The sequence below is a fragment of the Aphelocoma coerulescens genome, chromosome 7 (genome assembly GCF_041296385.1).
Source record: "Aphelocoma coerulescens isolate FSJ_1873_10779 chromosome 7, UR_Acoe_1.0, whole genome shotgun sequence".
Classification (NCBI taxonomy): Eukaryota; Metazoa; Chordata; class Aves; order Passeriformes; family Corvidae; genus Aphelocoma; species Aphelocoma coerulescens.
The window spans coordinates 39,797,758-39,817,443 of NC_091021.1; the positions used below are offsets into that span (position 1 = coordinate 39,797,758).

A 19,686-nucleotide genomic window follows, 5' to 3' on the forward strand; every position below is an offset into this window, starting at 1 on the left:
GGAATAGGAACAACAGCTTAAAATTTCCTGCTCTCTAAAGAGAGTTGAAATGCACCCCAGCAATGGGAGCTGACTAGAGAGATAGGACAGTTAATGCAGATATGGCCATTCTTCAAACTGCTGTTGGAGAGAGGAACGTGATAGTAAATTTAGGTGCTTCTCTCAGCTCTGTGGGCACATGGACTTGATTTTTTGCTTATGAAGTTTTGAAAAAGTTTTCAGGTTTTTCAGAGCTTCTGGTGTGGAAGGAAGGAGACAGCGCATCCTAGTAGGGCCACCCTGAACACAACTGGAAAGACTGCCATGGTCTTTTTTCAGTATAGTCATGGTTTAGGAGTGATGCTGAGGAGCTAGAAGGTAGTAAAATCCATGTGGGTCATAGTGGGCAGCCCAGCCGGCATAGGAGGGACACCAGGGTGATGAGTTGCAGCTGTGCCTTGACCACATGTGACCATTTGGAGTCAAATTGGAAGGGGTTTAGGCTAAACTGCAGCAGCTTACTCTTAAACTGAAGTAACCCCAGTTGTCCCATGGGTTACATGAAAGGAACGCCTGGAAGTGTGCATAATTCAGATCTGAGCGGGATGATTCCTGTTTGACTGAATAGAACTTCCTGTTTGTGTGTTAACTCTATTTTATGGGTTTTACAGCTGGATAGGCTTGTGGAACTAGTGCAAGTAGGAATGGTGGTGCTTTTTTCTAGATTGAAGGCAGGCGCAGCTGTAATATTTAAAAATGTAAAAGGGTTAAAGGACAAAAAGAAATTAGGACTTTTCTTAACAGTAGCTTGTGTGGATTTTAATGTTAGAATTTCTCATTTGCCCTGACTTAAGGGCTTAAGAGCTGAAGCTGTGCATAACATTTTTGAAATAGCTGCTGGGAATGTTGATTGCAGTTTTTAATAGATTTTTAAATTCAGGGTTACCTTGAAAAACAGGGTTGCAAGAATTTGTATTGATGCTTTGAGAGAGAGACTGAAGTGCTCTGCTGAAGGGTTGTAGAACATCTTTGTAGAAATAGTTTCTGCCTTGATCAGGTGGAAGGCTGTCATGTGGGAACGTCACTTTTGGGAAAATGATGCCTCAGGAAGCACCAAAAGCAGTAATTAGGGGTACATAGTTGGGCTCAGACCCTGCAGTTGCTTCAGTAGAAATTCTTCTACAGTCATTTTGTTGAAAAGGGCTTTATTTAGATGTGGCTGGGAGACGTTGATAGCTAAGCAGTGGCTATTGTAGAATTAGGTAAAATCTAAATGAAGCAAAATTAGTGTGTTTAAACACGCACATATGTAATTATCAGTTTGTGCAAACATACGTGAACACAGGTGAAAAGAGCTGTGTTCAGCAAGTTATGTGTAGAATAGCTTTAGAAAGCAAAACTTACGGAATGTATTTCTAAATGTGAATTTGAAGACAAGGTGGTTGGTATCCTACTTAGGTAAACAGATGTGCCAAACAGACAAAATTTCAAACAACCCAGACATACAACTTCTTCTGCATACAGATTTTTTCTGGTTTTCTGCAGCATGAAGCAACCTGTCTTTACAGCCCTTCAGACACAGTTATTTCCATACAACAGAGATAGCTGTCTGTGAGTTGATTTTTCTTTTGTCTTGTCCTTCCTTGCATTAGTGATGTACATACTTCATAAAGGACAGAACCTGAGGGGGAAAAACCCACAGTCTGCACCTGTAATCTTAAAGAAACAGAAAACTATTTTGGGAATGTTTGAAACCAAGCAGGAAGAGGGTAAACAGGAAGATTAATTTTTGTGTCCCAGAAAGTAATAGGTAGGTTTATGTGTCTCACATACATTGAGCTGGAAATGTACAGCAGTTACTCACACAGTTTCCCCTTGTTTCTCAAGTTTTTTAGTCAGTCCCAGAAACAAAGTAAAAAGTGGTACTTTCTCCTCTTTGTCAGTTTATTGTTGTCAAATAAATATTTTCTCTTTAAACTCTTGCAAAGTTTCCAAGTCCTCTAGACATTCCCTGGGAGGTGTTCCCAGTGGGATGTGGCAGAGATACCTCATCTTGTGACCTCTGCTGAGGGTGTGTGTTCTCGTTCCTTGCTCTTTGCCTTTTGCTTTGTTAATGGACCTTATTTTCTAGATTTAAGGTAATCTCAGTTCTTTGTCTTTTTCTGCTGTGTGTTTCTTTCTACCTACTGTAGAACTGTGTCTTTATGCGCTCTCTCCTGTGTGTCCATTGTTGAGGTTTACTTGTTGTCCAGTTTATTTCCTTGAGGTTTTTGACTTGACCTCTGTAACCACAAAGAGATTTTGTGCCTTTGGCCTCAGCTGAAAGGAGCTGGCTGTTTTTATTTTAATATAGCACAGAAATTGTTTATGTTAGTGACACAGTTCAAGCAATCAGATCCAGAAGACTGTTGTTCAAATTAAAGTTCTACCAGGTTAACTCTAAGTCCTGTCTGTGTCTGCAGTGAGGTGAAAAAGAATATACATAAGAAGCTTCAGAATATAAACAAAAAATACTTCTTAATTATTATATGGTTTAGGAATTCTACAGAGCTACTCATTCTTAAGTGCTTAAAAATACTTCAGAGATAAATTTGTATTAGTAATTCCTGTTGGGTTTCTGTACTGCCAGCTGTTTTCCAGTATATAATTACAGTTGTTTTCTTTAACTGTCCCAAAGTCAGCAGCTTGCTTGCATTTGAGAATCTGCCTTTTTTTTTTTTTTACTTACTAAGCAAAAGCTTATTCAGTATAAAATACATGTAATGTATTTTAATTTAAAAAGAAAAGAAAATCCTGTATATTAAATTTCTGTGGAACATAGTTATTTCAGATGGCTTTCTAGTAGCATGAGCATTGTCATTCTGTTGACCCAATATCAGGCCTGAAGGAACACGAATAATGGCAGCATTGTGCTTAGTTTGCAGTGTTCTTCCTGCGCTAAATCCCATCAGAAGTTGAACATCAAATGTAGTACATGGTATGCATGAAAACTTCATTGATGTCAATAGAAATTCAATGTGGTAAGTAGTTGGAACTTTTAGGTTTTCCAGTTTCAAGGCTTATTAGACATTAATAGTAGTGCTCAAATAACAAGGGACAGATTATTATGTCAACAAAAAGGTAATGTTTAGAATGTAGCAACATAGTGCTTTAAAGGCAGAGAATCCGGAGAAACAAGATGGGTGGTTTTGATTTCTGAAATAAAAATTACTGAAGTACTTATGGATTTGTATGCATCAGACTTTCAGTGATTGCCTGAATATTTGGATTTTTAAAATTTGGTCTGCAAAAAGGGTCCATATGAATAAATCTTTCTTGTGTCTTGTTTGATTCAGATCTGGTAGATCAATACTCTTTAAGACCTAGTTTACATTTGCATTAGTTTCCTTCTTCTTATATTCAGGTGTCTTTGTGTAAGTATCTTTGACTTAAATACGCGTGTACAGAGTGTTGAATGTTTGTAGAGTGGATGCTTTACTTCTGAATTATATTCCATTGTAGACTGGCATATCGTTAGTTACTTTTGTTTGTCTGCCGTTCCCTTTAGGAATATTGTATACTGATCAAGTTGGATGAAATCTGTGAATTTGAAATTTCCTCTCTTTTATTCACGTCAGTTACAATTAAAAAATTGAGATTATACTTAGTATTCTTTTTCATAAGTAAAATGTCTTTCAAAGGCATGAGCTGTGATCACTCATATGAGGTTCCACCATCCCTGTTTTACTTTCTCTCTTTCATTTCAGCCAGGGCCCCTGTTAAAAGCCTGACGTGCAGCACTGGGGCAGCACTTGGAATGATAAACAGAAATTTGCTGAAATTCACTGTCACTGGGTTTTGAGTGTTGGTTTTTTTGGGTTTTGGTTTGTTTTTTTGATTTTTGTGGTTTGGGGTTTTTTATTATTTGTTTGTTGTTTTTATTGCTAGTGGCCACTAAATTGCTACTCTCAAAGAAAAGTGAAGTTGCTATGCAGAAAAGCCTAACATTTTGTTAAGACCCAGACCCACTATTTAATCCTTATTTTAAAACTGAGTGTTTTAAGAATTACTTCCCTGTAGCAGTAAAGGTTTGATTCTCAGCTGACCATGGTCAGCTAAATGCGTGTTTGAACTCCCCTGTCTTGCATAACATCTCACTCAGCATTTCTGACTAATACACTCTGAACCCAGCTGAGAGCATCAAGATTTCAGGTACCATTCTGGAAAATTGAAAGGCCATTAAATAAAATAAGTTTGCCTTTTAAAATCTAAACATGCAAATCCAATTGGTTTTTTCTGTCCAAATTAGGCTTTGAATTTTAAGAGCAAAGGGCATTTGTGGTGCATAAAGTACACATCCACTGTCTGGAAAATTGAACTTGGAATGGAATACTTTTAAGTTTCAGTTTGACTTTTTGTTGTTACTCTAAAAATACCTTGCAACAGAAGAAGCATTGTTTCATGCTTAAAATATGAAGCTGTTTTTGATTATCCTGTGTTGCTTTGCCCACTTTCGGCTGCTCTTGTCAGTTATTTAAGAGCTTAAGCTTTTTGGTGAGCATTGAGTATTTAATGTGGTGAATGTCTTTTCAGAAGCTAATTCCAGTGATGTATCCCATGTGCCTATAAACACCTCCCCTCAAAAAAAGATCCTGCCCTTGAAACACGTATGCAAATTACTTCAGTGGTCTGAATAACCTCTATTTTTCACTGTTTTCTTTAGAAATTGATTGGTTTTTTTAAGAGATACAGGAGAACATTAATATTTTGTGGACTGCTAAAGTAATCCAGGGTGCAGAAATAAATGCCAGAAAGTGATCAAATAATCTCAAGTATGAGCAGAGTTGGCAAAGGTTCACCATTTAAACCATTTATTCTAATTTTGCCTGGGTTGTTTCTCACTCAGTGCACTTCACTGCTTCTTTTACTCAGGCTGTAATGTGTTTTCTTCCCATTCCTTGCTAGTTTCTCTCTTTTTCTGGTCTTTCCAGAGTCTCAAGAGCAAAAGAATTAAATGTTGCTCTTCCCTCATGCATGTATTTTCCATGCCAGCAGCCTGTGTCCTGTCCCAGAAGGCTGGCTATGGATGGCTCCACTTGGCAGGAATGGTTCTGCAGCTCCTGGTAGGTGTTGGTAGTGGTGTGACTGGATTGCCTTGTCCTAATTGGACAGACTGGGACACTGGGCTCCCCAGGCCCTCCTGGATTGCCCTCTCCCGAAGCTGGACTGGCTGTGTATGTACAAGCACACACACGTAAGCTTTTCAATTTTGAAAGACACAGAACCTCTAAAGGGCAATGGTCAGTGTTTTACAATAAAAATGAAGCACCTTATACTCAGTCACTGAGCCCTGTTACAGAGTTCTGTGTACACTTGCCTGTCAGTTCTATTGAAAGAACATTAAACCCACTGGGTTTGGTAATCCTTAAACAGTTTCTTACTACGTAGACATAGAGAAGATGCCTTTGTCTGGAAGGGGCTTTCCAGTTTGGATGTCTTTCTTTGTTCTTACAACTGTTTTCTTTTTCCCACATGTAGTTTCCTTCTGAGCTTATCTGTAAGGTCATATCTTTTCTTAATATTTGTTAGGGTGAAGCACATCTTATGAAGCAGAATGGAGTTTGTTAAGACTGTCAGTAGTAACGTGTGAGCACATTGAAGTGTTGGATTTGGTGGTGCTCTTCACTCTGTAGGGACTCACAGGGAGCCTTGGTCAGCAACAGCGTCCTGCAGTGTTAGCACTTTTTTTTTCTTTTTAAAACATCTTAAGCAGAACTGCAGAACTTAAGATTTCTTCTGTTGTAGCACAATTTTATATCAGGTATTTTTCTTAAGGGGATTGAGAGTCTTGTTTCACTTTCGTCAAAAGGTTAAGGGAGAGAAAGACGAAACAGGCTATCCCAGAAGGGCCTGTTGAGGGAATTCATGGAACAGAGTTTGCTCGGTGGCTGCTCTCAGTATCCAGGATCAAGGAGGCTGCATGTTCATTGTTTTAGCTCTCATTGTTGCAAAAGTTGTGGTCCTATTCCCTCATGTTAAAATGATCTGAATTTCCACATCAACATCAAACTCAGTTTACACGTATTTTGGTAACGTAGTTGCCATTCTTCTGGTTTCTAAGCAACTTACATTGAGTGAAGAATTAGATGCATTTTATTATGTTTAATACTGATATAGACTCTGTGAAGGTTTCCATTTTAGTTATCCTCCCTATTCAGTAGGACTAGTTTAATCTTAAAGTTCAAGTTCTCTTTTAGAATATTAAGCTCTGCAAAATCATTGCTGTAGTCAGCCATCCTTGTATCTTCTCGTATCTAAAGGAAAAAAAAGTAGTTTATTAATCAGATTATGCCATTCAGTTGCATCCTTAGGTGCAGCTAAATTGGGATTTGATTTTTGTTCTCCGAGCTTTTTGTGTGTGGTTTTAAAAGCTTTTAAGTTGTTTCTGTGGTTACTTTAACTACTGAGTAAGAACTCCAGCGTTGATTGATGCTTATGAAAGGTTTTTGTCCAGAGGCTGCTTGGCAGTGGAAAATGTACAGCTCGGAGGTTTTAAAAAAATGAAAGTGGGGTTTCACGGCACCTTGCCTTATGTGTTTGTTTGACACTAATAAACTTGCGAGAGGTCATCTTCCACTCCAGAACTGACGTAGCCAGCTTTATACTCTGGTAGACACCAGGCAATGTCATGTAATTTTAAAGTATTGTTCTGGTAGCTAAAATATTTTAAATTACTAACCTTTAAGTTAGTGACAAGTAATTTTGGGGTTTTGTGTTTATCAGTGTGTGGCATCTGCTAGTATCTCAGCATTGTAACAAATTGTATTTTGACAGGTATTTCTCATGCATTTTTCTAGTATTGTTTCCCTAATGTTAAATTGCTGTGTGGGAAGCATAATCTATTACCAGGTGGATCCCACAAGCTTGGTAACTTTGGGTCTGTCTTGTCATGTGTAGATCCACGTATGTTGTGGGAATTTTCTGTTATTTGGATGAAATGTGGAGATTCATCATCAGTCCAATTTACACAAAATAGAAAGTGCAGGATTAGGATAAATAAAATCTACAGGATAGATTTAGAGGCTTAGGAAAGGATGATCTAAGCATGTAAAAAGCTTGCCACACTTCATTATCCCACATGTAATTGAACTGGAGGCAGCCATAAATGAGGTTCCTCTTGCTGATATGGACGCTGCACTGCGGGGGCCACACGTTTGTGGGTCCACCTGAGATGATGCTGCAGGCTTGGCTCTGTGCTGCGGAGCCAGGAGCCCCTCGCTGAGGCCGCGCTGCCCTGGGCAGGGCCACCGCAGTGGGAGCCCCTGGCAGCTTGGCCCGGGCATGGAGCTGGCCCTGCTGCCGTGCCCCCTGTGTGCTGAGCAAAGGAGAGCCTCGGCCAGAGTCAGCGAGGGACAGGGGCTGCACCAGGCTTCCACTGGAGCTGCACTTGGGCCATGAGGGGAGTTCTAGTGGAAGAGCTGCTTTGTGCCTAGCATTCCAGGGACTATGGTGTACATGCTCTGCTGGTTCTCTGCTATTCCTGGTCTGCATGGTTTCTGAGCTCCCAAGTGTGGGGTTGGTCTTTTACCTTGAGTTAACAGCTTTTTAGAAAGGGCCTGGAGAAGCAGGGTTCTGTTCCTCCTTTTTGGAATGATATTTGTCTAGTAGGTGTCTGCTGTTCCCTAGTATCGTAACTGTTTTACATTTATAACAGGAGTTTTCCTGCTTCAGCAGAACACAGTACTGTTCAAACACATTTACCATCACTGAGGATACAACACCTTTAGGCTGAAGCCAGTATGGTTGGGTTTTCTCAAGGTATGGGTTTTGCTCCAAAGAGCTGTTCTGTCTGAACACCATGGGGATATGAGTGGTAATGTGCAAAGGCTTATTGTAAAATTAGGAAATTAAGTGATTGAAAAGGGGAATTTCTGTGGTACACATTTTAGATTTTTGTCTTTTAGGTCATACTGCTCTCAGAATCTTGAGTCATGGGAGTCTGCTCTCCACAGCATCAGAAAAAAGAAAAATCAGAGTACTGCTGGAACAAAAATTGCTAACATGCAGTAGTGTCTCTGTATATTGACTGTATAATATCTTTGCAGTTGCTGTCATGATCAAATACTCTAAACTTACTGATTAGAGCTATTTAGCTCCATCCAGCTCTCTTCCGTGTTGTAATGTTTCATATACAATAGAGAAGGATAAATTAATTCAAATTTCAAAAGTGTACTAAGGTGGCAATGAATTACACAGATTGTGCCATCATAAAAGGGAAAATAGAAATGAAGGAAGTGCAGGTGGATGAGTCAGCAGTCCTCCTGAAATACGTACAAATTCCAAACTACAGCCTGGATATGTATCTAGTAAAAAGACAAGAATCCCAGTATTTTCTAGTTATATTTAGCTGCATTACCATTCTACTGTGTTTTCAATACCTTTTGAAGCTAACTCACATATTCTATATTGAAGAATAAAGAATAATGTCCCCAACATTAAATCTGTGTTTAAATTGGTTGTTGTTAAAGTTTAATTTTCAGAAGAACAGAGAAAGAAAATCCTTAGCCTCTTTATTCCCACTAAAACTGGAAAAACAAATCTTAAGACTGCCCACTTCTGAGTGTGTCTATTAGTAATCTACCTTTTCATTGCATGTAAGGGGTAGCCCAACCCTCCTTTAACTAGTTCAGTAAACAATATTTCAGGTGGTCCTGACTTTCAGGCTATTACAGTGGCGCTAAAACACCTTTTTAGCTTGAAAAATACTTTTATCTTCATAGGAAACTTGATGTTAACCCTAAGGACGAAATCTGAGAAGTAGACTGTTGAAAGTGAGGTTTTTCTTCCCCCTTTTTGTCTTCATTACATTAAATTAAACTGTTGCTTACTTGTGTATTTACATTTTCCCAGTGGTTATCTGGATTCTGCAGTGGAGGGAGCACAGTAGGGCAAGTCATGCTCAACTGTTACTATCAGATGTTTTCCTGTGTTAAATACTTTAATTTCAATGCAACTCTAGGCTGTTTATTTTGGCACATCACCTAATGGATGACAAAATTTTATTTTTAGCAGGTGACTGCTGCCCAGAGAATTCCTTGCAGGTTACATCAACATCTGGCCACAATGCAGATTTCCCCACTGGTGACCAGCCAGGCTCCCAGGACACTTACAGAACGAACTTGGCCAAAGGAGTCTCAATGTCGCTGCCGTCCTCGCCTCTGCTGCCACGCCAGTCCTATCTGATGCAGGCAAGAGCAAACAAGAAGTCTCCAGGTAAGATGAAACAATGAGCACCTAAAATCTTCATAACATGTTAACTCAGTTATTGATAAATGTTGCATAAAATAACATAGTAAAATCCTATTAAACTTTTGCAGCAAGAGCAGTGCAGTTTCCAGGCTAAAAAAGTAATTGGTTATTAAATAGAATGTATTATTTCATGTGGCAAAAATTTATTCTAATTGGTGTTGTAAGTACTTACACTGAAGTGTCTGAATATGATTACAACTGGTTATTTATGGTTAGTGTATCAGGTAGAGGACTGCTGCAGAAACCTTTGTTTGTGCATGTGTTAGTGACTGTGTAAGAGTGAGTGTTGTTTGCGACTTTTACAGTTCATTTATTTTACTTGTATCTCCATACACAAATGTGTTAATAGATAAATTGCTGTGGAAGTGACAAGAAAGTTGCTCGTTTTCAGCAGTTGTGTCCTCAGTGGGGCCTACACACTGGTGTGTGACCCAGGCTAAATATGGGGCTCCATCAGGCTCCTTTTATCAGCATTCTGTGCATAGAAATCATTCCAGCACAGTGGGATCACTTGGGTTCACTTGAGTCAGAGTGGGAGAGGCAAGTGAAACTGTCCATATTCCTATTGCCTGTGGAGACACTCAACAGGTTTGAGTTTTTAAGGTCTGGGAACTGCGTGTCAAAAGCTGGGATTTGTCAGCACAGAAAATGCTGAACAGTTGATAAGTCATGACCGAAGAACCATATTCCTGATGACTGCGAAGTCATTCCACTGTGATCCACAGCCAAGGGAAAAGACTTTCCTGAGATGCTACAGTGCTGGGAATGCCCTGGCATTTATGTGTCATTATTTTGTACAAAGACCTAACCAGGTGGTAGGAGGTTGACAGAAACATTGTGCTATTCCTTTGACTTTCACCAAACTCTAGCTAATAGAAGATGATTTAATATAAATTAGCTGTCTGGTATCTGGGACAAGGGTAGTAACAAGATTATACTAATGTCCTGGTTTCAAAGCTCTCTGTTTCAGTAGCATGACAGTAAGTTACAGATCTTTCAGGATATGGTGAGTGAAAGAAGAAAGGATTGCACAGGAAGCTGAAGTAGTGTTCTGAAGTCGGGTTATAGTGATAAAGTTGTCTAACAATAGTAGAACAAAATTCTAATTTCAGTCCTCTCAGTTTACAGGTGAAGACAAAGCAACTACTTAGAGATGTGGTTTTTGGTGTAGATTAATATCGTTAATATTTTTTTGAAGTCTTTGAAACTGTAATAGGGCAGAAGAAAAGATTGTCCCTTGCCACATGGTTATTGATTCTGCCTTTGTTCTGTTCATACAACTCTGGCTTGTTGATGGTCAGGTATATATCAGGTGATATCCTTGCATAATTTATTTCCCTGAAATAAAATTCTATTTAGTGGCTATTAGACTGAAACAATACACTGTATGTATTCTCAATGGTAATGATTAAAGAGTATGCTCACTATGAGCTACTCAGATTTTAGTGAAGAGTTCATGGTTTTTTTCTTGAGTCTGAGTTGTTCTAGTTACAATTTTTGATTAGTAAATTAAAAATGGATTTTTCTGATATTGTGTTTCACAGTTACAAATTAAAAACTAAAAGTTGTAGTTAATTAATACTTACTTGCACTAATGTTCATGAAAACATTTGTGTTTGAGGGCTTCATTCTCAGTACATTCCTGCTTTTCCAGGAAATTTGTCTGCTCTGGCTGATGTTTATCTGCTCCTGCATCTCTGTTTGCTGATCTTATGTTTGTATGATGCGTGGATAAAAATTGGTTTTCATGGTTAAATAATGCATGGAAGAACATTCTGCAGTAAAAAATGCACTGTTTAGTATTTTATGGTTTTGGGTAACTGGTGTTGGCATTCAGACTGTTTCACAGACTTAGACTCAAGTTGGTGATGTCTAGTGCAGAAAAATCCTACATGTAAGGTAATTTAGTTACAAGTTGTTCTTACTGCTCTTCCTTTCATTGCCCTTTCTGCATTTTTCCAAGTGTGTGTTGCTCTGTAGCTTCAGAGGTGTAACTTTGGGTTTGCTTTTTTGTTCTGATGTCAATTCTGCTTGGCTTTGCTCCTGTGTGAACCACAAGTATTGCTGTCCTTTGTCATTTCTTTAAAATGTGTTAGTATTTTTCTTGGGACTGGAGTAAATTTATTTCTTCTATTAATGCTTCATTCACTCTCCATCTGGTTATCTATCACATCAAACTGTTGGAAAACCAGCAGTCCACCAAAAGTGATCTATCTAATGATGAAAGTATGTTTTAGACTTAATTTTCTTATCTTTTTAGAAAGTTGCACATTCATCGATAGATGGGGCTTAAAAGAATCTTAGACTGTGTCATGTTAAGCAGAAGGTATTGCAAACATTTTGAACAATGTAGTAAATTCCAGTAATTTACCATTTAGCAGTAGGACCATATGAAAAACAGCAACAACAGCAATAGACAAATTGTAAGGCCAGTTTGTAAATTTACATTCAAGCAGTATATAAGTCCAAACAGAAACTGTTCAATTTAAAATAATGGAAGGGTACTTCCCCCCCGTCCTGTCAGACACATTTTTACTCATATGACTTTTGCTAATTTTGAAGGTTGTTTTACATTCTAGGTTGCTTCAGGTTTTTTTTTAGTTTCTCTTCTTTAATTAAAATTTCAGTGATGGGAAAAGAATGTTATGCTTGGAATGATTTCTTCTGTGAGAGTTGTATACTTGTGTAGTTTTCCACTCCAGATGACTCAGGAGGATGCTTTTGCGGGTGTGGATTAGCTGCAGAAGTACTGTGGGGAGAGCAGTGTTTTCATTCTGTCTCTTTGGATTAAAAGGATTTTGTTCAATCATAGGCATATTTGTTCTGTGAATAATTATCAATTCTCAGGTGGCCCATGAGAAAAGTACTCAGGTACCTTAACGCTTAGCAAGTTCTCAAGAGTCTGTTGGGAACACACAGATTGATTGGGAAGTGGCTGGTCCAGGACAGCACTCTGGGTTTGGTGTCTCTTGAAACTGCTGCTCAGAGCTCTGGTGTCCCATCCTGATCCCCTCGCTCTGGCCTGCTGGCCCCGGGTCATCTCCAGGCTGAAGCCTGAGCTTCTCAGTCCCTCCATGCTGGGAGCACAGCCTGTCCCCACTGGTACCAGTGAGTGTCCCTGGCCTGATGTGTGGGCTCACCAGGACTGCAGCGTGAGAGCAGGTGTGTGCACAGCTCGTGGGGACAGGGAGAGCTGCACAGTCCTTGGGTCAGGGACAGACAGACAGACATACACTGTGCTTTATCTGTTTGCATAGGAGGTGGGAGCTTTGCTCTGTGAGGAGAGCTCGGCATTTACGAGTGTTTCTGGCCCCAGTTCAGTGCTCAACTCTAGCTATAAAAAAGGCAAGGAGAGAAATTACATCTGAAATCACTAGGGAGCCTGAAATCATTGGCATACTAAACCTGTCAGTTCATTTGGAATCAGAAACTTCCTTAACAAATAGTTAGTTGAGGAAAAGGTGGATAAAAGAGCAGAAACAAACAGAACTAAGAAAAAGTTGTCAGCAGGACAACCCTGGGCAGGGGAGCGGTACATGAAAAACTGTCACAGTAAGTTGAGTATCTTCTACTACAAAGCTAGAATGGAACATTGTTTGGATTGGTAATCTTACAGGTGTGCAGCTAAATTGGTATTTGTTGTCTTAAAGGGGTAATAATTGATTATAGTCTGATTTAGGAGGCTGAACGAAAAGAATGAAAATACTGATTTATAAGGGATATTCCAAAAAAAAGGATTGTGGAGTTTAAGATCTGAGTGAAAGATGTTGCTCCTGCACTTGAGAAAAATGTTTGCTGCCTTAGGTTAATGATACAATAATGCTTGAACAGAGAAAGGTTTCCTTTGAAATCAATGAATTTTCATCAGTGAATACCAGAGGTGACTGCTGGGAGAGTCTTGCATAAACGTACAACAGAACTTTAGTACATTTTGAAATTAAACTTCAATTAAAACTTCTAATTAATAAGCAAATTAATCCTGATTCTTGAGGCTAGACTAGGTCAGAGAACTGGTTTCATCTCAGGCTGCAGTTCTGTGCCCTACCCTTGGGAGCTGTGGGGGGCTGTTCCTCCTGTGTGCACTAAGCTGTCTGAGCTCCAAGGTCCTGCACCTGCATTGGGCAATCCCCAGGATCAGTACAGCTACAGATCCACTTAGTGCTGATGGGAGGGAAAGGATGGAGGTGCACAAGTTACAGCGATCTTCTGAGGAATCAGCTCTTCTGCAGTCAAAAAAGCATTAAGAATTACGAACAAAGCAATAGATGACTTTAAAAATATATAGTTATGGAGTTGTATAAATTGTAGTTTGTCCTCTTTGGGAGGAGACTGGTGTAACTCTGGTGATACCAACTTTAAAAATCTGCAATAGATTTAGGACAGAGCTAAAACAGGCTGCAGGAGTGACGGTCTGTGTGGAATGGCATTGAAGGAGAAGTCATGGTAATAGACTGGACTGGTATTGTCCACCTGGAAAAAAGGCAATTGCATTGAAGTGAAGACAATGTAGTTACTGTGTCCAGCAGTGTTGTGTTCACCTGCAGATATTGCAGGTTGTGAAAGAAAGGCTGGGGTTAGCTCTTGGGAGAAAAATCCATCTAGAACTCTTAAAGAGCAAGTGACCACTTCTGCCTCCGGAAATGATAAGGCACTTAGCAGCAGTCACGAGAGCATAGCAGGGAGTGTGTTTTCCCTTACTTAGATTCCTCTGCAATTTGCTGCTGATAAAGCCCTGTCCTGGATGAACCTTCCGTCAGACCTGATTCAGCCATCTTACACTTCTGGAAAAGAGCTGCTGTTCCTGCAGATGCAGTTCACATTTAAATGGGTCCTTTTCATCCAAGGATTAATTCATGTGTCCTGATTTAGATTAGTGCATGAAAATAAATTTACCAAGAATTCTCCTACTTGTTCCAATGTTGTATATCAGGTTTGTAGGCACTGTAAGTCACTTCCACAGCAGTTTGTGAGGATCAAAATTCAGTAAAGGGTCTCGTCCACAGCTTAAAGCACAAGTGTTAAACATAGATCCTGAAGATATTTCCCTGCTGATCTAATTTTACAACTGCTACACGTTTTGGGGTTTTTTTGTTCTTTGAGAATGAGTGCTTTTTGTTGTCCAACCTGGATATGTTGGATTATGCTTACAGATGACAGGCGTGGACTATTGCCTCCTTAAAGAATGTGATTTTGTTTCAAGAGAATGTATTTTTAGCTGCTTTTGCCAGGACCAATGCCCCATATTTTTGTTAGACAGTAGCATTGGAAGAGCCCCCTCTGGTGTTGGTGCCGAGCTGTTGGTGTAAAAAGTGAAATCGACTCAAGAATCTCTACTAGAGATGCAAATATGTGTTCGTGTAGGACTGACACTTCCTGCCCAGTATTTCTTAGCTTAGAAATTAGGTTGTCACCATGTTCCCATATTGCACTTCTAGGTGGAAATCTGAAAGAGCAGATGGGTCCACCCAGATTGTTCTGGGCAAATGATGCATGTTACCCTGTGATGGGGTGGCCAGGCCTTCCCAGCCCTGTGACCCTGGGAGCCTGAGATCACAGAGGAGAGATGCAACTTGTCTTTAAAAGCAGTCATGAGTCTTAAAGTGCTCAGGAAAATGAGCAAGAAATCAATGTAGTTTTCAGAGATGTATGTAGCATCTGAGGCTGCTGCCAAAAGGAAAGATAGGATGCTTAATGTGCCACAGCCTACATATAGGGCGAGGTTTTAATAAACAAAGTGTGAGAGAGCTTTGGTGTGCCCTTGAATTCTGAGCCAAGGAGAAGGATGCATTTTGAAGACCCTAACTGCAGAAGGAGAAAGCCCCTTTATCAAGGGCAATGTGGGACAGCTGGCATCAGGCCCACAGTCCCTCTGCAATGCTCCCTGAAGGGGTTTTGCTCTGTTAGTGTGGGAAGTGCAGAAAGGTGTAGAACAGTTGAGAGCCTGAGGTGTAGTCCTGAGTTACACATCAGCACTGAGGGGGGAGACCAGCTACTGGGGTAACATGCAGTATGCAGTTTAGATACCACATACATTGGGTTTGTTTTCCAGCAGACTTTGTGTTCTGAAAAGCCCAGAGCATGTGTTCCTCACAAGAGTGGAAGTGCAGCAGCTCGCTGATCTTTGTGATACCAGCTGTGTGTGTAAGAAGTAATTTCTCTGGTTTTTTTACATCACAGAGGATACAGGACATAGGAAGCTTGTGGTCCATCTGGAAAGGGTTAGATACGCTCAGCTCATTCCCATTGCAGGTCCGGTCAGGAAGCCCAAGTATGTGGAAAGCCCCAGAGTGCCAGGTGAGGCAGTCCTGCCACTGCGGAAGGGGTCGGAGCCAGGAGAGGCCGGCACGAACGGTGAGTGTCTGCTCGGCTGTCCTGCCACATCAGCGTCGCTGCCGCTTCACACAGTGTGCATTAATGAGCTGTAGGATGAGAAATTCCATTCTGTGTTGGGAACAGTGTTTTGCAAGGAGGAGGTGGTTGCTGTTACACCTACATTATCTTCAGAGCTGTCTGAGTTCTTGGGGCTGGTCATGCACTGCAGGCAAAGTGATGTCCTGGTGTTGGTGACTGCCACATAGAGCAAAGGCCTTCTGGCATTTTTCTGACGTTGTTTTTAATTATAATTTGACTCAAGTGTGTAGCATTGCATTCCTTGCAGTGCTTCATTTTAGAAGTTTTGTAAAAATTTGCTGACTAAGGCGGTAACAGTTAACTCCTGTGTTGGCAAAGCTGGGAGAAGCCACCTCCCTAGAGTTAATTGGCATTCTTGGAAAGTTTCATGTTGGTTTAATCTGACTAGTGTGTGACAGAGCATGGCTTTTACAGTGAATGTCATGACACATATGTCAGTATGTGTCACGTATTTTTAGATTAATTTTTCAGTTTAACTAACCACATTAAGGTCAGTGGATATAACTGATGATGTTCCGGGTGAAAATTCTTTTGTTTTCCTTTTGTTTCAGTTTTAAAGGAAACTACGGTTTAAAAAGCCAGTGTTTTCTTTCTAAAATATAGGTGCTTTGTAGCAAAAAATAGAACTATTTCAAATTGTTTTCACCATCCATTTGATATGGTATAGTTACCCTGGTCACTCTTGTGCCTTCATCTTCACAGCCATCTTGTAGTGCTGGCATTAAATTTGTAGGTCCAGCTGGGAAAACATGTAGTCTTTGTCCCCCTAGTCTGAAGGTGACCATGTTGTGATTTTCCTCCTCTCACAGAGCTGTGCTCCCAGATGGTGAGGCTGCTGGAGATCAGCACCAGGTTCTGGTGTTTAAGGAACAGTGGATGCTGGGTTGAACACCTTAGGCTCTTAGCTTTGATCTCTGTTACTGACTGAATTTGGTACTCTGCCTGACATTTACTCAGACTTGTCAAATATTATAATTTAATAATAATAATAATAAGGTTTGTAATTTTGAGAGAAGATTGAAGATGTTGATTTCACAAACTGTAGTTTCCACGATTGTGACTTAAAGATTAATTGTAATCTTTAAAATGGCTATTTTTAAGAGGAAATGTATTTTCCAGGCAAATATTTGAAGGCCTAGCAATTTGTAAAAATTCTGAGATAAAAAAACTTTTGCTATCTACTTTCATAGACTTCTTTCTTTTGGGATTAAGTGAGAATCTGTCTTGAAGAGTAAAACCTCAAGCTGTCCGCAAAATTAAGAAATACATGCATTCAAGTAGGCATTGAGCTGGAGTGAAATAAAGACAGAGGACTGACTAGTAAACTGCTCATGTTTCCAAACATTGGGGTTTATGTCACTCATAAAATTAGGCCATTGTTGAAGTGGTGCTATGGTCAGGCCGTTCAGTTACAGTTGTTATTTTCTGTATTTCTCTTCGAGTCTGCAGCTTGGGGAAAGATGTGCTGTTTGCAGGTACCACTGAGTGTCAGCTGTGTCTTACATGGTTAGGGACCCACATGCTCCTCACAGAGAGTAAAGATTGTCCTGACACTGATCTGGCTCAGTGACACTGTGAAGGGAAGGCCAAGGGACAGTTCAGCTGGGATTTTTTGTGGGTTCCCCCCTCACCCCAGCTCGCTTGGTGGTGGTGCAGAAGGTGCTGCAGCTGAGGGTCTTGTTTCTCCTCTCCTAAAATTCATCTGTAAGTCTGGGCACCTACTTCTCTTGCCCGCTGAGGCGCTCTATAGCAATTGGGAATCATTTGTTGCACAACATCTCCGAAAGTTGAAGTGCTAGAGCTGTTTGGGTGTCCTTGCTGACTCCCAGCAGTGTGGGGTGGCACCAGCAGCCCCGGTGTGCTGGCTGGGAAGTGGCCGTGCAGCTGCTCCTCAGTGTCCCCCTTGGCAGTTCTGGGGATAACAGCTCCTGCTGGGAGCTGGTTCTCCAAGTGGTACAGAGATGCTCCTTATTTAATTAGCTGTTTATACCTGAGGATGGGACAGGCTATATATTTTCTTTTATAATAATGGACAAAAGAAATAAATGCCCTGTAAATGTTCCTGTCAGAGCAGATGGTCACAGGTTGGTGGATGAGGCCAGACTTCTGGCATCAGAGAAGGAAAATGGCTGGAAATGCTTGTTTGTGAGATTCCATTAGCAAGAGTATGTGCCAGGGCAGAGCTGTGCTTGGCTGCTTTTTTTGCAAGTTGCTTCATTTTGAATTGTTTGTTGTTCTGTCTGTTGGATGTCAGAAGACATTTCAAAGCACTGTACTGATAAAATTAAATATCTTTGCAGCAGAAGAGCTGGGACGTTTAGAACTGGTGTCACATCTTTTGCATAGCAAGCAAAACAAAAATGTATGGTACTAGTTCTAGTGTTAACTGTGAGATTACAAAACATCTGTGTTATTAACTACTCTCCAGGTTTTTTATATGACAGAAATAGAATTTCGGCTTGCCACTAAGCTTTTAGAGCATTGAGCTTAATACTGCTATTAGAAGAATTGTTGTGTTATGTCACTCATCAGTCCAATGATGAACTGATTGCACTTAAACATTTCTGGTTTGACTGGCAGGTGGGTTTTTCCTCCCCTAGATTTGTGCGGTTATACAGAGGATCCATGACCCACCAGCAATTAAAAGTCTGATGGACAATTTTGTTGTACTCTTACCACCTCTTTTAACAGTTTCCAAATATAAGACTCTAACCTTCAACTTTTTTCCTCCCAATCCAAAGCAAAGCCTGACAAAGATTCAAGCTGTTCTCCTGCAGCACAAGAATTGATGACAAGACTGGGGTTTTTACTGGGGGAAGGGATCTCGACTTCTGCTCACATGGAAGAGAAAAGCGAAGTTATGGTAGGATAATGGAGTATAATATACTTAATGTTCATCCTGTTTCAGAGAGGACTAGTTATTTCCTCTATTTGGTAGTTGCAGTCACTTGATGCCTGCCTAAATACCATCCCTTTTAATAGAGATATAGCAATAGAACTGGACTTTAATTTTAACAAGTGTTTGTTTTCAAGAATGCAAGATAAATTTGCAGTTTCAAAAAACACAAACTGAATAGACTTACCATTTCTGGAGGTTAACTCTAATCTGCTGTGAATGTGAATAGCTTCTAGAATTCTCTCTGCTTTTAGTATTTAGGAGAAATTTTTGCCTTCTGTTTTCAGTGATTTCCAGCAATGGAGAAGGCCAGTGTTTTGTTAAAATGGGAGTATGCCTGGGGAGAGGGGTGTGTTTGTTTCTCCCTGAGAAGTTCTATCAGACAGTCCTTCTCTGTCATTTGGGACTGGAGAGAAGCAAGCAGCTACTATCCACATGAAACTCACCTGCTAACTAAAACTTCACAGTAACTACCAACCTCTGCTCCTTCCCCTTACTCTCTCCACTTTTAGTCTCAGCCCTCCTAAACCTTAGTGCATCAGTTTGGGTCTTCACACTGATAGTGAAAAAATAATAAGACTGCAGTTCCAGATTTTTTCAACTCAAAGAGTAAATACAAGAGTTGGAGGGGAGGAGTATCCAGTAAAGTTTTAAATAGAAATCTGCCTGACTGCAGCTCTTTCACTGAACTGTGAAATTCCCTTTTTTCTTCAGCGGTTACTTTTTAAGAGTAATGTGAAAGATTAAGATTCCCAGTCTAGACAAGGCTTTACTTCTTGACGTTTTTACTTGAAAAATGGGTTCTTCACTTTGTTCTTATTCTACCTCACCTCAAGGTCTCTAGTTTTCAGCCCAACAGTGTCCAGCCTGGTGTGCAGTAAGTGTTTCTTGTTCTTCCCACGGCAGTGTGCGGTTGCCAGCCAAGGAGTGAGTCCCTGTTCCACCCTCACCAGCAGCACGACATCGCCCAGCACCGACAGTCCCTGCTCAACCCTCAACAGCTGCACTGGCAAAGCAGCAGCCAACAAGGGCAGTCCCTGCGGCACCATCAGCACCCCCAGCTCCACCCTGGAGAGCAAGGACAGTGGGATTATAGGTGAGCATTTTCATTA

At 40.4% G+C, this 19,686-nt stretch overlaps 1 protein-coding gene across 10 annotated transcripts in view; it reads left to right on the top strand.

Annotated features, from left to right (window-relative positions):
* TANC1 (tetratricopeptide repeat, ankyrin repeat and coiled-coil containing 1) overlaps nucleotides 1-19,686 on the top strand; it is a 64,648-nt gene that overhangs the window by 20,031 nt on the left and 24,931 nt on the right. For 5 of the 10 annotated variants that reach the window (XM_069021418.1, XM_069021409.1, XM_069021415.1 and 2 more), the window contains exons 3-6: nucleotides 9,028-9,231; nucleotides 15,445-15,618; nucleotides 18,420-18,541; nucleotides 19,481-19,670. In XM_069021418.1, the coding sequence (XP_068877519.1) occupies nucleotides 9,028-9,231; nucleotides 15,445-15,618; nucleotides 18,420-18,541; nucleotides 19,481-19,670 (690 nt within the window). Of the gene's footprint in view, nucleotides 1-2,947; nucleotides 3,000-9,027; nucleotides 9,232-15,444; nucleotides 15,619-18,419; nucleotides 18,542-19,480; nucleotides 19,671-19,686 lie in introns of those variants that run through there. The other 5 variants (XM_069021414.1, XM_069021419.1, XM_069021413.1 and 2 more) reach the window with 4 other exon arrangements.